The 16803-nt window shown below is 35.4% G+C and overlaps 1 protein-coding gene and 1 long non-coding RNA gene across 3 annotated transcripts; both read right to left on the bottom strand.

The window, feature by feature from the left end:
* Window positions 1–6500: 6500 nt before the first annotated feature.
* On the bottom strand, window positions 6501–8233 carry LOC116130796. Of its 2 annotated transcripts, none has more exons than XR_004128131.1 (3): window positions 8189–8222; window positions 8011–8089; window positions 6501–6616 (listed from the first exon to the last, which is right to left on the bottom strand). It is a non-coding gene; the product is annotated as an uncharacterized LOC116130796 (long non-coding RNA). The 2 variants fall into 2 exon arrangements; XR_004128130.1 differs by lacking the exon at window positions 6501–6616 and adding an exon at window positions 6800–6916 and having other exon boundaries at window positions 8189–8233.
* A 2532-nt stretch (window positions 8234–10765) lies between these two features.
* Window positions 10766–15510, bottom strand: LOC116130826 (protein WVD2-like 3). The gene is made up of 7 exons (XM_031416504.1): window positions 15376–15510; window positions 12520–13081; window positions 12123–12205; window positions 11907–12000; window positions 11746–11817; window positions 11453–11563; window positions 10766–11233 (listed from the first exon to the last, which is right to left on the bottom strand). Exons 2-7 carry the CDS (start codon window positions 13075–13077, stop codon window positions 10937–10939), a joined length of 1215 nt encoding a protein of 404 aa, XP_031272364.1. The 5' UTR covers window positions 13078–13081; window positions 15376–15510; the 3' UTR covers window positions 10766–10936.
* Window positions 15511–16803: the final 1293 nt, after the last annotated feature.

Below are 16803 nucleotides of genomic sequence, written 5' to 3'. Positions count from 1 at the left end.
CCAAGCTCTCCCTCACTTTCCTTTTGCTCCAACTGTTTCCTCATGTCAATCATAAACTCCGTCATCATATTATAATCTTCCTCATTGTTTGATGCCATATCCGCTACTGTCAGCATTAAATTAGACAACTTATCAAAACGTTGTCCTTCAATGTTGGTGCTCCACCTATTATAACTGACCTTAATTTTCGTATGACATCTGTTCACATTCTTCCTCCAACGCCGTAAAATGTACTTTTCCGGAACGTGTGAAACCCTTTTATGAATCAACACCATAATGGCATGTCTGCATAAAATCCCCTTGAACTCAAACAAATGACAAGTACAACTGTATAACGAATATCACACGAACTTTCTTCAAAGTATACTGCATGAGGAACACGACGACTACTATCTCCAAACCAAACATCTTCCCAAACTTGAAACTCCTCACATGAATCACATTTTTTCAGAAAAGATAACTCACAATAAATCTTCCCCGCAATCTCATCTTGAAACTCTTTAAACTTTGCAGTTGTGTATGCACTTTGAAATTGTTTCTCAATGGGGTAATTAGTTATGCATGGTATCCAAGATTTGAAAGATCTAAAATCAACCTCCCTTTCTTTTTCCACTTTAGCTCGCAATGCATTATCATATTGTTCCACAAATTGTTTCAAAGTGGTTTTGGAATTGACATACCCATCAAAAAATGCATGCATACTTTCACTACGTTGGGTAGTAGACATACCTGCCCAAAAAGTATCTTTAAGAAATGCAGGCACCCATCGTACTCTTTCTTTGTACAATCCACATAACCATGCATTCTTGTGAAGGTTGTGCACATCAACAAATTGGATCCACCGCTCTTCGAACTCTTCATGCGTAAATGAATCATACACAACATTTTGTAACTTAAACTTGATAGTTTTATATTCCTTATACCCCCTTAACTTTTCAGCAGTTTCTTCATTATATGCCACAAACACCACCGATGTCTTGTACCAGGGAAAACAATCTCAATTGCATTTTGCATGGCCTTATCTTGATCAGTGATTATTCCATTAGGAGCAACATCCATGCATTCAAGCCAAGAACGAAATGGCCATACAAATGTCTCAGTGTCCTCATGAGAAATTAATCCACAACCTAACAACGTCGAATGTCCATGATGATCAACCCCCACAAAAGCAGCAAATAGCATGTCATACTTGTTCGTCAGATACATTGTGTCGAAGGTGATAACATCACCGAATTCTTTATATGAAGCCCTACATCTAGCATCAACCCATAGCATATTCTGTAATCGACTTTCTTCATCTACATCAATCATATACCAGAAATTTGAATTCTCCTTTTGCATTTTCCTAAAATACTCAAGTACTGTGGAAACATCTCCAAATCCAAGTCGTAACTTTCTCACTTTTTCAATGTAGTTCCTATAATCTTTTTCTAGAAACGTCAAATTCTCTACACCTCCTGCCTCAACTGAACATGACTGAAAATTTTAACATGGTCTAATCCCAACCACATCATTAACTTCAAGTCGCCTTTTCACGTAAGGTTGTATCGTTCGGTTAACCTTGAAATATTTTCTTTTTGTCGGACTTGTAAGATCATGGTTATGTTCAAGTACAACTGATTTAATTTCCCATTTGCATTCACCATTCAAAGCTGCACGAATCCGACTCTTACAATTTGTTTTGGCAACAGATTGTTTTTTCAAGGTATTTTTGGACTTACATCTCTCCTTTTCAGAACAAGAACATGCCACTGTCACATATCTCATCTCTCCATCTTCGCCTTTCTTTGACGTACGTATCATTGCTTCAAATCCCATTTTGTTACCATACCGTTTGTAATACTTCACCAGACTATCAACTGAATCAAACACCATTCCAATATGAGGCTCTACTTCTTCCTCTGCATATCCCATATCTTCTAATTCATCACGTTCATTTTCCTAATTTAATAGTTTTATAATACATAAAATTAGAATGTACTAATACAACACATCAAAATAAACAATACGATACAATAAATTTAAAATCATGTTAACGAAAAAGTTAAGGTTTCGAGCACAATTTACCTCAACATCATTGAAATGAGGCAAACTAGACTCTTCCATATTCTATAATTTAATGCAAATCCAATACTAGTGTTCACGTTCACGAAATCTGATTCATAACAATCACCAACAAATTTTCTCTATCAGTTTTTTTCTATTGTAACATATATTCAATCCAAAATATAATACAAAACTAAATAAATGCATAAGTTATATACAAATCGGTTAACAACCTAGACAAATTTCTAATCTCCCTTTCCACTGTAAAAAACTAAATAAATGAATAAATTATATAAAAATCGGTTAATAACCTGGACAAATCTTTCTAATCTCCTTTTCCACTGTAAAAAATGGTTTGATGAAAAGTTTATAGCTTTCGTTCTTCACACGGTAGCTGGAAAATGAGGAAAAAACGTTTGTTGCAGGAAGAAATGGCTGAGGAATGCAGACGCAACACAGAGGCGAAGAACAGACCGCAACGATGAAGCAAAAGGGGACGACGAATTTTGGCGCTGGTTTTCTTTCGCTCGAAGAATTTTGGCGCTTGTTGTTGGAGAAGCATATTGGAGAAGCTAATGTTATTCGCAATAAACAAAAAAAATTTATTAAAAAAACATTTAATTTTTTTTTTTTAAATTTTAATTACATTAAAGGACGAGCGTCCTTAAGTTTATGGACGGGCGTCCATAAGGGTGGGACGGCCGTCCTTTACATAAGGGATGGCCGCCCAACCCTTACGGACGGCCGTCCATAAAGAATGACAAGCGTCCATTACTTATGGACGCCCGTCCACAATGAAGGGACGGCCGTCCACCATTTATGGACGGCCATCCAGTGTTTTAATTTTTTTTTTTAAATAATTACTTTTGGACGGGCGTCCAACCCTAAACTATGGACGTGTGTCCATAAACTATGGACGGGCGTCCATTACTTACGGATGCCCGTCCACAATGAAAGGACGGCCGTCCAAAGAGTTTCTTTCTTGATTTGTAAAAGCAAAATAATGGACTGGCGTCTATTTCTTATGGACGCCCGTCAAAAAGTAAGGGACGGCCGGGCGTCCCTAAAGTTTTTTTTTTTTCACATATTTGGGTCAAGGACGTAAGGGACGGGCGTCCATTTATTACGGACGCCAGTCCAAACGTAAGGGACGGCCATCCCTAATGTTTATAAAATTGTTTTATTGTATTTTATTTATGGACGGGTGTCCTTTAAATGGGGACGCCCATCCCTGGTATATGGACCCCCGTCCATATAATATGGACGGGAGTCCATGTGAGTGAACGGCCGTCCATATTTGATGGAGGACTGTTCACTAGAAAAAAATTGTTAAAAAATTCAGGCGCCTGGTACACGTAGGCCGGTACACATTTTCAGTGCAAATTTTTCGGTGTCTGTTGCTTTGTTGTTTATTTTATATTAGTAATAAATATATTAGAATATGTCCTACTACGGAGTTAACAAATAATAACGGCACTGTATATAGACCTGGCAAAAAAGGCTCAGACGTGGGGGTAAACAGGTACCCGCACCTAACAGATGAGTACGAGTATCCCTCTAAAATGCTCGTTTCACAACTATCCGTACTTGGCCCACCCGTGAAATTTACGAGTGGGTTTGGTAATAGCCGCGGGTACCCGCAATTGAATTAAAAAAAAATAAAAATTTAAATATAATTTATTAACAAACCCTAAAGCTAAACGCAACTAAGTCAGACTACACACTCAACTCTCTCACGCAGCACACCACTCACAGCTCACTCACGCAGCCACAGTCACAGCTCACTCACACAGCCACAGTCACAACTCAATCTCGCCAATGAACGATAGCTCCCAAACCTAGGTCGTCGCCGACGAAACAGTAGCAGTTGCAGCTCTCCTCTCATTGTCATTCTGCTTTGATGCGACTCTTAGCTCAATCTCAACTCTCTCACACTCACTCATGCCGATGAACGGAAGCTCCCAAACCCAGGTCGCCATCGACGAAACAGTAGCAACTGCAGCTCTCCTCTCACTGTCATTCTGCTCCGACGCGACTCTCAACTCTCTTGAGCTCACTCACACTGACGAACGACAGCTCCCAAACCTAGGCCGTCGTTGACAAAATAACAGCAGCTGTAGCTCTCCTCTCACTCTCATTTTGCTCCGACGCGAATCTTAGCTCAGTCTGAACTCTCTCACCTTGTCACGTCGATGAACGGTAGCTCCCAAACCAAGGCCGACGATGAAATAGCTTTTGCTTTCCTCTCACTCTCATTCTATCTCACTCCGACGTCGCTTAACTCTCAACAACAATAGTCACTTTCAGAGGTAAACGCTTTCACCAAGTTGGCAAACGATTTAGGCAAACAAGACAATACATTTAACTACCATTATTTGGACTGTGAGCATTGAGTTTTGACCATTATTTACTAATTCTATATGTGTAGTGTTTACTAATTAGTAATTACTATGTATGCTTAGTGTTTAGTGCTTACTAATTCTATATGGTGAAGTTTGATATAAATATGAAAAATATTGATAATGAATTAATGATGTTTGATGAAAATCTAATCAAATTTAATTTAATCATCCATTTATTTAATCAAATTAACCAAGTTATGAAAGCTTAATAAAAGAATTTTATACCAAGTTTTTAAATCAATACAATTTACATCTTCAGGTATGCAATTTGAACAACAAAAAACAGTGAAAAAATAACAAAAACCTGCAAAAAATAAAAAAATAAAAAAATACATAAAATGCCATTATATGTGGGTGACCCATGGGTCGACCCGTACCCGCACGAGTAGGTACGGGTCATGCATATCTTGACCCATAGAAAAATTCGACTTGTGCCCGTTTTACCTGTGTCTACCCAGCCTAGCCCGCCCGTTTACCAGGTCTAAGTGTATGATTGTATATACTTCATGGTACAAATTTGGTTCAACTACCAGTAGTAATTTATTAACAATAATACTATATTACAAAAAATCTTACAAACATTTTCATATAAAGTGAAGTGGTAGAAAATGAATGAAGAATGAAACAAAAAGTCAAACTCATTATATTCACTCTTTCATTTATTTTTTGTCATATCACATCGTATGAAGATCTTTGTAAGATTTTTTTTGGAAGTGTAACATAAATTAATAAGACTATACGCACGAACTCTCTTAGAGTTTGTACAAAGTAACATGACATGTCATGTCAATGCTATGTGGCATATGAGTCATGAGATTTCTGTATAAAATGATATAACAAAAAATGAATGAAAGAGTGAATATGAAGAATTTGACTTTTTGTATTCACTCTTTCTTTCAGTTTCTGCGCATTGTAAATTTTTTTTGTATCTCTAGCGTTATTGATGGGTCATGTTACTTAATGCCCTAAAAATTTTAAAAAAATAAAATAGAATTTCAAATTTGTGGATGACCCTAAATCAAATTCCCTCTCAAATTTTACAAACCCTTACCATCAAAATTTTTAATTGCCTTAAACAAATCTCTCTCTGTCAAAATTTGAAACCCTAACCACCACACCAGCCGCTCCTTCTAGCTGACTGCCACACGACAACCGGGCCTTCCAAACGACGACCACCAGAAGCCCTGCCTTCCAAATGATGACCACCACCAACGACGCCTTTCAACCCATGATCACCACCAGCCTTGCTAGACACCAGCGGCCCCGCCTTCCAAACGACGGCCACCACTAGTCGCGCCTTCCAACCCATGATCACCACCAGCAGTATTTTTTTTTTTTTTTTTTTCATGGTACAAAATTCGGTTCAACTACCAGCAGTAATTCATTAATGGACAATTAGACATCATCCAGATTGTTGTTGGGCTTGAGTTTGAGTCCATAGGCCTTAATATTTGGGCTTTCAACTTGGACTTATCATGACAAAGCCCAAGCTGGTGTTAGGCAAAAAGCATGATGTGGTTTGATTGGTAAATAATTGTGTACAAATAAAGAAAAGAATGGAGAAAAAGGAAGTTTTTAGAAGGTGTGGTGTTGAATGCTTTAGAGAAATTTAAAAAAAAGTAATAAGGGGAGAGGAGGAATCAAAATCTCTACTAACTAAAATGGAGAAAATTTCAAGATGGCTTTATCGAGCATAGGAATCACTTTTTGTCACACATACTCAAGATGTCGCTCTTCTCTTTTGACTCCATGGAACATCTCTCACCAATACACTACACCTTTGTACTATTATTTGGTATCCCCTCAACCGAATACAATTTTCATTTCTATCTTATCATTAATAATGTACGGATATATTATGGTTTCAAAAATCTATGGAAAAGTTTCATTTGTTTCATTGCTATATGATAGATACACATTCCAAATCTGTTTAAAACTTGGAATTACGTATAAAATATTGAATAGAAATACATTGAATGAAGAGTTGGTACATAAAACATACGGAATGTAACTGAGAAGATTATATTAACCTCAAGGGGTTGGTCTGACGGTCAAGAAGGTTTACTCTTTTTATTGACTTCTTGGGTTCGAATCACCTTGCGATCACCTACCATATTTGTGGCTTACTTGAAACACGGGGTTTGTAGGGTTTTCAATGGGTTCGGACCCTAGACATAAAAAAAAGAAGAAGATTATATCAATCTTTTTAGGTCAAACAAGGGCCCGACCAAGTTTTCCCCATTGACCTTATGCACAAAAATCCCCACTATTTCACTCTAATATCATGTTTAACACACTTAGATTAAAAATTGATCATATTCCCATCCCATCAAATTATTTTTGTATTTGGACCACCTTGATTAACTATTTATACCTATTCATTAATTATTTCTCCAATACCCAGCTGGATGCTACTCATCTAACATTATAAGCGGCAAACCCAAACCAAACAAAGGAAGATTTCCCATCTACATAATCAAAAGCATATTATATTTACATAAGTTTAGAAAGAAGTAGACGTTCAACTATTTGGAAATTACATGTGAATGCATTAATTTTGTAATGGTAAACAGCTAGAAGCAATTTGAAATAATGCATGGAGAAATGTATATAAAATATAAAAATATTGACTGGCTGACGAAGATGTGAAAGGTAATGAGTGTGGGATGAACTAGCAAAATAGGGATTTTCATGCAGATATTGGGGGAAGAATCTGACCCACATGGCGTTAAAAGGTGAAGAATTGGCCAAGACTAAGGAGGTGGTTATGATGGCAGTCTTAGGCAGAAAAAGAAAAAAAAAGAGGCATTAAAACCAATTCAATTCAAACCTTAAGACTTCTGATATGGGGTATGTATGGTGTACTTCTTCTGAATCTGATCTCATGCCATGCATGATGCAACTAAAGTGAAAGTTTTCCTTTGGCTTATATTCTTTGCAACTCTCCACAAGCAAACCCAATTTCAACCGCCCAAAAGATAGAAAAACACACAACATACTACTTTGTTTTTGTTTTTCTTTCCCTTTTCAGTCAGATTTTCACACTCAGAACAAGGCCATCATCTGTTTTTCAACGAATTTGGTAAAACCGAAGACAGCAAAGTGCAGAACGTTCAAACTAATAATATTGTCTTTGTACTCTTAACCAGAACATTTGTCAATGGTTTGTTAATGCTCCATTATCTAATCATCAAAAAGTATATAGAAATCTTCAACGCTTGAACTGCTCGTAGTTAATTTCTATTTATTATGCTTACACTGATCTCGTGGCATCTTGCATGAATTTGTTCGCCCTATGTAATGAACAAGATAAATTATATAATCAATATGGTAACAACAATCTACACTTCTTCCATTTCCATATATATGAAGATGAATGCCTGATCTCTTAGCCTAGAATTTCCTTGTAGAAACCAAGGTGTTTTGATTAATTTCGGTTATGAAGAACATAACTGAACAGAATCAATTAAAACTACATTGTAGTTTCTAGAGTACTGAACATCAAAAGTGAATTTGCCGTTAATGTGAAGTTAGAAGATAACACACACACATATATATATACCTGATTTCAGATTCCAATGAGTTTTTCTTTAATTAATCGAGTAACATGTATCCTTATTCTCTTCAAGCCACACCTTCACCTGCAAATACAAAGAAAAACAAACTATGGGTTGATGCGAAAAACATAAAAATATATATATAATTCAAAACATGCTGGTAATTGTAAGAATATCAAACACCTTATTGGATGGAGAATATCAAGCCATTTGATGAGATATATATATCTATACATGCAGGAAGGGGTAGCTTTTATCAGAGATTTGATGAGTTACGTTGGGGGGAATGAAGCCTGGTCCGAGATCATTCAGATGATGAATGGTCTCGAACCAGACAGCATTCCCCTCAACTGTTTAAGATGGAGAAAAAAGAGAGAGAAATAGATTGAGAGAGAAGACTTCGTGTGAGATATTGATTTGGCCATGCATTGTTTTTGAAGGGCCCTTATATATGCGAGGGTGAGTTGAGTATGATTACGTGGGTCAGATGACACAGACTTCCATTTTCTACAGTTTTTCCCATTGTGCTAGCTAATTAGCTTTACACAACAACTCAAAGTATGAATCTGATTCAGTCTACCTGTATATTGTATTTTGGTTGAGTTTATATTTATATCATTTTTACCAAATCTTTTAGGCTTCTAATATAGTGTCCAACCATACACACTTTAGCTAATTAACTTATAGTTTTGGTAGAGGAAAAGTGAAGACCATTTGTCAGCAATAAATATGGGTTAAAACGTAAGAAAATTGGTGCAATTTCTGGAGGCGAAAGCAAGAGCTTCTTTCAGCTAACTTTCTCTCATGTAACTTTCTCTCATTAATCTATATATGTTTATGATTCATGAAAAATCATTAAAGAAGGACAGATGCCATTGCTAATGCCGTCTGGTGAAAAAAATGGTATCAAGAATTATAATTAATTGATCATTGCTTTAGATTGAAAACTATAAAAAGAGTTGAAACGTAAGAAGACTGGTGCAATACTGAGGGTGAAAGCAAGAGCTTCTTTTAGTAACTAATTAAAATTAAAGCTCTCTCTTTGAGTATTACCTGCTGGCTGATCTCCTTACATTCATCAAACAAAACAAGGACACGTGCCTTTGCTAATGCCCCTGGTATGATGAAACAATCTTATCAAAGAGTTTATGACATGATAATTGCTTGGAGAAATTGATGTTTATTACAGGATTAGTGCTAAAAAAAATGAAAGTAGCAATAAGTTTAAAGGGTGTCTCTTTTTGCTTCCCACTTGTGAAAAAAAAAAAAGGGGAGAAGTGAGAGGTGTGACAAGCTTCATCAATGAGAGACATTAACCCCAAATGGTCTGATTCCTAGCTTATATGGAAAGATATACAGGTTGGCCTGTTACAGCTTTATCATACCCAACATTGATATAAAGTTTAAAGAAAAAAAATGTTCCTATCAAATAAATGCGATTGTGTTAATTGAATCTTATATGATTTGGTAGGTACCTTCTTCATAGTGTGCATGTTGTCTATATGTCTTGAAACAGGTGAAGAATTCAATTACACAAAGGGGGTTGAGTAAATATTGTTCTTTTCTTCTTGCTTAGACAGTGTGGAACAATGATTAAAACTGGGTCAAGAATTCTACTTCATTTTCAGTACAAGCATATTGGATGTATGATGTATCTTCAGCCTTACTCAACTTATGGTGGACCTGGTAGAACTTATGATTGATTTAAAGCAGCTAACCAAATCATTTTGCTTATTTCTAAAAGCATTTGAGTCTTGGGATCAACTAAGCATCTCTGAAGTAGCTGAAGAGGATTCAGTCGTTTTGGAAAACTGACTTAACCAGCCAATTTGCATAGATTTCTTCCAAATACTACATTGGTAGATCGATATGCTCATTCTAAAAGGATAAACAAGGCCTTTTATCTGTAGACTACTGCAGCCATAGACTGTGAAGGACTAAAATTTAGAACTTGGAGACCCTTAAGGCTTAAATGTATGCATCAACAGTCAAAGTCTAAACTATTCTCGGATAGAGAACCGAGTGGTAATACAAATGTAAAGAATCAAAGATTAGAGACATGCATTGAAAACACAAGAGCTCTAAGGAGAGCCCAATCTAAAGCCAGAATCCTTTTGACTAACAAATTTTGTTTGTAAAATTGAGACATGGTCTGCCCAAAAGTTATCTTTTGCTGTTTAACCACTAATGTAGCGCAACAATAAGTTCTTTACGCTCTACCAGCATCTTTTTCTTTTGCTTTAAGAGCTTTCTTTTAAGCAGCTAACCATAGACATTGAAAACAGTGATTATATTCCATCAAAGCACAATTTCCACCATAATAAACCACAATTAGTGGGCTCCTCTGTCTCTTACTTTATACCTCCTCTGTGGACAAAGTAACCAAACAGCCCAAAAAATACTTGTTGCACACTAACATACAAACCGACCAATCAGTACACAATCTTCATGGCTTTCAAACATTTTGGTACCAATGATAGAAGTACCGTTTTGGATAACATCACTGCATCAGATGAGTCCCAAACATATCATTATGGTCCTAGGCTGTTTCTATCCAGACAACCACTTCTCAATCATATATCATTTTCAAACTCAGCCTAAAATCAATATGTGGACAAGGTCATAAGAAAGCAAGAGGAAGAAAAAACCTGTGCAATATTTTTCCATGCATTCAAAATATAGAATTAAACTGAGATAGGTTTCCTCTAGCAGTGAGATTATTCAAATATAAGACAGAAGTACAAAGAGAAGTAACAATGCTTACTGCAAAATAGACTCTTTATATATAAATTGATATAAGTTACAGAAAATTTACACTTCATAATTACACAAACAATGCAACAAGTCCTTGCAACTTAAACACAGTAAAATGCACATTCTTCAGAGCAGTCACAAGAAAACAAGAGAAAATAAAGACCTCTCACCAGAAATTTAAGACTGGGCATCAACAATGTTTGCATTACTATGCCCATTTACCAAGGGCAGAATTATCTCTTCCACATGATTAATTTCATCGAGTTCATAATTGGAATGACCATTCTGGATGTCACTTAAATCCTTTCCATTTGTGAAACCAACACTGTTGGTCTCTTCGAAGTATTCACCAACACTGTGACGATTTACCGGACGGCAAGCTCCTTTCACTTTGTCTCCTTGATTTGAACTGACAGCATCACTACAGCTCTTTCTTCGTCCTAGCTTCGGTGATTTTGCACGAGTTGGTGGCATCTGGCATACATCCAGAGCAACAAAATACAATTTAAGCTAATAAATATAGGAGAAAATAAATTTCTAATAGATGAACCCTACACGTATCCTTTTTTACTTCTGTTCATCAGTAAATAAGTCCAATTTTCTCAACAGCTTTGAGGATAAAGTGGTTTGAATAGCCTCTTAGAATCCTAGACTTTTTTATGACAAAAAGAACCAAACAAATCCATGCATTACCTTTTTCAGTTCAGCTTTTGGTGGTGGTCCCTCATGGTAGAAGCTTGGCATTGGGTTCGCCTTAAACGTTAAACTCTTTCTGAATTGCTTGATAGCTGCCTCTCCCTCTTCCTTCAAATATTAAGATTTGCAAGAAGGACAAAGTAACAAGATGGGTCAGAATCATCTGACTCAAAGCAGCCAACATAACTAATAGTGTGAAGACAAAGTAAGAATTGCAAGATAATTAATTTCCATTAAAAATCATGAGAAAGAGAGATTTCTAACTATCCTAATTTACATGAGAGCCATACCTTGGTCCTTGCTTCACTTTGGCTTTTCTCAGCTTCCATTGCCTGGTGTTTCTCCTCTAATTTTGAATAAAACTGAAAAATGCAACATAATAGATAAAACACATTACATATGAAAAATCAAAGTATAAACTTCACACGGAATATATTCATAAAGTCAGTACCTCCTTCCGTTTCTCAGCACGTTCTGTACATCTAAACACAGGAGCTGCTGCAACAGTCATCCTGGACTTAATAGTCCGTGTAGATGCTGCAGTGCTATGCATAGTCAAGAGATAAGATCAATTTTGAAAAGAGAGAGAGTGGAGAGGCAATAGAAAGAAGAAGAATGTATAGAAGAATAAGATATCAAACTAAAATTCCCGGGGGCAAAAGGATACGAGGAAGCTACAGAACAAGAATCTTCCTCATCGGGATGCTTCTTGTTCTTGGGTTGCAATGGTATCCTCGGCACCATAGGTGGCTGCAACCAAACAAACAAAGCTAATAGGTCAGTTATAAACAACTACATCATCCTGAATTTGTCAACTCTATGATTTCAAGTAAGAGTTTATACAACTTTTAACCAAATGAAAAATTTTACAATTAGACAGCAAATACAAGTTGCTCATAGCACTGCCATGAGATTCATTTTGCTTTGTTAGTCAAGTTTTTAACTTTACCACAATTGGTTATCTTGAGAGAACAAGCATCAAGTTCAGAAAACCAATCTAATTAATAATCAGTTAACATCAGTGTTACAGTTGCCAGAAGAGATTATTTATTAAAGGAAAGCACCTGATTCTTCTTTTTTGTGTTTGGATTACGCACACCATTCGCATTAGATGATTTATTCACAGCAGTGGCAGCATACGGTTCAGCCACAGAAGGACGAGCTCCATTGGAAGCGCGCTTTTCGGTTGCCAGGGAAAATGGCTTTGGAATAGTGTGTTTCGTCTGAATATTTCCGGAAGTGGCTTTTGATGCATGTTTCACAGCTACCTGTGACTTATTATTTTCCTTTGTTTTCAGATTTTTTGGTTTGACCTTCTCCTCTGGCAAGCCAGCCTCCAGATTTGAGTTTGCTATGTTCTGCTCCTCCTTATTTTTTTCCATATGATTAAGTCCACATATTTCAATTGAGGTTTCAGTAGTACACACCTTCACTTCATATTCTTTTACTTCAGTGCTCTCTTCCACACCCTGTTGTTCAGGATTCCCATCACCATATGAGCCCACACCATCATGATGATTGGGAATTGTTTCATGATCAGAATCATGGGAAACACCATTTGAATAAACTATGACACAATCAGCTTCCTTGTCCATACAAACATCGGTAACTTCTATCCCCATTGCACTGCAACAAAGAAATTTAGATGTCAAAGTTATATCAAATTTGGAACATTTTCAGCAGTCACAAATGATCTCTGTACCAAATGTACGGTAACCATCTCTCGAATCATGGCCATTTTAGATGGTCCAATATCATGCTAATGCAAGACAACCTCTATTTTCAAGGCAATGAGGAAAAAGAATAACTAAGCATACTCTTATAAGTAGTAATCATAGTATCACAAATACTTGAGCTCAATAGTATTTGATAAAATCCTTCTGAACTCACTATCTTATATGTTTATGTCATCTATTGCCGAAACAAAAACCAGTAAAAGGAGAAAAAATAACTATTTATAGAAGCCAGTTCATATTTATAAGCTTAAACAACAAGAGACACAATGTAGAAGTAGGGTATTACCGCAAAGGAGGACAAAGAAATGCCACAACAGCTCATTACATTTTTTGTTTAAGCAAGACTAGAGAAAGCCTTCATGACGAAGTCTATTGTCCTAAGGGTTTAACTAAGCCCTTCCACACTGGAGGACATAAAACTTTAGCTAGAGCCAGCACCAAACTTTAGTTGAAGAACAAAATGAACAAGAAAGAGGAATTCACAGCGTTAATTTTAGAGCCACTACTAAACATGCGTATTGGGTATGGGTGTTGTGGATGTAAAACGCTTAAGGTTATGATGGTATTATTCATTAAATTCTGATATCACTATGACCTTATAAACTGAATAAAACAACAAATTACTTCAGATCAAAGGCAACAAGAAATTAAGCAGAACATCCAAATATGAAACTTCAGAAACAAAAAACCAAGGGAGAACAATAAATTTCCTTAATTACTATTGTGGAGAGCCATGTGTTTCCTATGAGAAAGAATTAAGTCTTTGGGGTGCTCACAGAATTGGTTTTAATAATAAGGTGGCAGATATGATAGAAACATATGGAAACTGACTTCTAATTCAAAATAAGAGTAATTGCAATTATCATATTTTACCAGGCAAAGAGAATATTTTTTGGTATCTTTTATCAATTACTAGTAGCGAATAAATGTCAAGTTTGCAAAAATTCATTGAATTATATCCTGGGCCCTTGCAGCTATGTACCAAATGGTTTCTCTTTTCCAGAACAACACTTCATTATAATTACAAAAGGAATCACTAAGTAAAACTCATTTTAGTGGCAACTAAACATCATAATGATTTTGCTGAAGGCAGTAGTAGGTTACACCGCACTAATAAAAGATATTCAAGCTTGACCGAACAAAAAGGCAATGTGGAAAAGAGAAAATATTAAGGAAATGAACCATAAAGGCTTTAACAGGCTTGAAAAACATTTTGTTGATTCTAGAAGAAAAAAGCAGCAGCAAACAGAATCATTTTCCTTCGGAAAACCGGAAGGTCAAGACAGATAAAGGAGAATAAATCAGAAGAATAATTAGAGAAGTGAGTCTGTTCAAACCAATAATCATGATAAAATTCCAACCAAACAACCAGATTATAATCTAAAAAGCAATATATTAACTATGTGGGGACAAAGTCAAACAAGAAGAAATCGAGTTTAGTTCCAATGAAGAAAAAAGAAAGACACAACCAAAATTAAGAAACGGTATTAAAAATGAAGCAAAACTTTCCTGAGTATATATTTAAAAATAAGGAGACATCACCAACTACAGAATTGATTCAAAATTCAAACCACCCAATCTTTAGTTGGTCACGTTTAGAAACCACCCAATCTTTAGTTGGTCACGTTTAATTATAAAATTTTGTGCAATAAGGAATTGACACATCCTGAGCTTGAACTCATAAACAAACATGTACCATGCTAAGAGCTCACTTATTTATCTGAAAACACATAAAAAGCAAAAGAAAAATCCCACTTTAAAAAATAAATAAATAAAAGCATCAAAATTCAAAACTACGACTCCAAAAAATGAAAACTGATTCCCATTCTGACCCAGGATATCTTCACTTACAATACTGCAGAAAACATTTAAAAAAGATGAAATTTCTGACTCCTACGAATGTAATATCAAGCTTGAAACTTGACCTTAACAAAGCTAAAACAGTATCAAATTTTCAAAAAATTTCCCATCAACAAAACAAAGCTTCCGATGATAAGAAATAAAAAAAAGCAAAATAATTTGAAGGCAAAAAACAAATCCCAGAAGCAAACAAACAACATTAACAGATCGGTTGCGAAAGGAATGCAGGAAAGATTAAAGGTACATTACACGCAGGAAATGATAAACAGATCAAGAGTTAGAAAAGAGAGATAGAGAATGGCAAAAATAAGGAAAATTACTCACGGTTTGCGTCGGATCTGTGAAGAAAGCAGAAGTGGATTATGGCAATGGAGCTGTGTTGTTTTTGTCTGTGAGTTTGTTGTTTCTGTTACACACTATCGCTTAGTTTTTATACAAGTGTTCCGTGCTTGTTTCCCGTCGGTGTTAACGGCGTTACTTCACGGAGTAAATTTGAGATTTGAAAATTTTCGAATCTTGTCCTAAGATTTCATCTTACACTTTATCTCTTTTTTCTTTTTTTTTTTTTTAGTTTTCTAATTAAGGCGGCAAATGTGATTTGCTTTTATATTCTTTCTTGGGTAGTTCATTTATTATGAATTAAACTTCAAATTTTAATACTAAATATACCCTTCAATTTACTAAAAACCATGCTCTGATTATAATTTTCTTTTATCTTTTTTAAACAAAGGATATATAGAGTAATAAAAAAAAAATTATTATAAACTATCTCTGGATGACCAAATGGTTTGATAGGGACTATTGAATGTATTACTAAAAATGTCCTAAGTTCAAATCCTTCATCGGTTGCTAATAGAGGTAGTCACTGAAACTCTTACCCGACCAGTAGTTTCAGGATTCCAAGAGATTAGTTGAAGTGTACGTAAGCTTACTCGAACACTCCAGTTATAAAAAAAATATATATACTCAGTAGCGGATCCAGGAATTTCTTTTAGGGTGGGCCAAAATAAAAATTTGTTATACATTACTATTTTTGTCCATTAATATTTTTTTTAGGGTGGGCCAAAATATATAAATTTACATATTAATATTTAAAAAAAAAATTTTGAAGATGGGCCATAGCCCACCCAAAAAGTGGCTGGATCCGCCACTGTATATACTATTATGTTGGGATGTTTTTAAAATAGTATTCTTCGTTCTTTCGTCAGTATGAAATCTGTTTAACATAAATCTTACTTTTTTGTAAACAAATCAAATTTTGTATATTTTAGAAGTAACTATTGTGAACATAATTTAAAAATAAAAATAATGGCGACATACTTCAATAGTTGCATGTTTACCTACTCTTAGATTATGTTAATTAATCTTAATTTAACAAGATGAGTTAACTAATAAGTCATGTCTTAATCTTAGTCATCAAATTAAGAAGATAATTTTGAAGATTAGTTGAAGTGTTCAAATGGGGATTTAATCAAGGAGTTATGTTCATATCTTAACCAAAAAGCAATTAAAGAGAAGAAGTTGCATTCAAATTATTGCTTTGGGCCCATCTTTGATTATTCCTGCTTAACCCTTTTGATAAAGCCCTAACACCCTCTAAGTGATTTAATAATAAAATACCCAAACCCTATTTTCTTAATTCACATTATGCATCTTCACCTAAAACAAAAGTTGGGTGAGTTGAATTCTTAGTTTGGAGAATCAAAAGTTGTCTTGTCCTATCCTAGCCTAGGAACTACTTCTTGTTCTAAC

This window comes from Pistacia vera, unplaced genomic scaffold (assembly GCF_008641045.1).
Source record: "Pistacia vera cultivar Batoury unplaced genomic scaffold, PisVer_v2 Contig225, whole genome shotgun sequence".
Classification (NCBI taxonomy): Eukaryota; Viridiplantae; Streptophyta; class Magnoliopsida; order Sapindales; family Anacardiaceae; genus Pistacia; species Pistacia vera.
The sequence above is the reverse complement of the archived record's forward strand: the minus strand, read 5'-3'. Positions and strand labels throughout refer to the sequence as shown.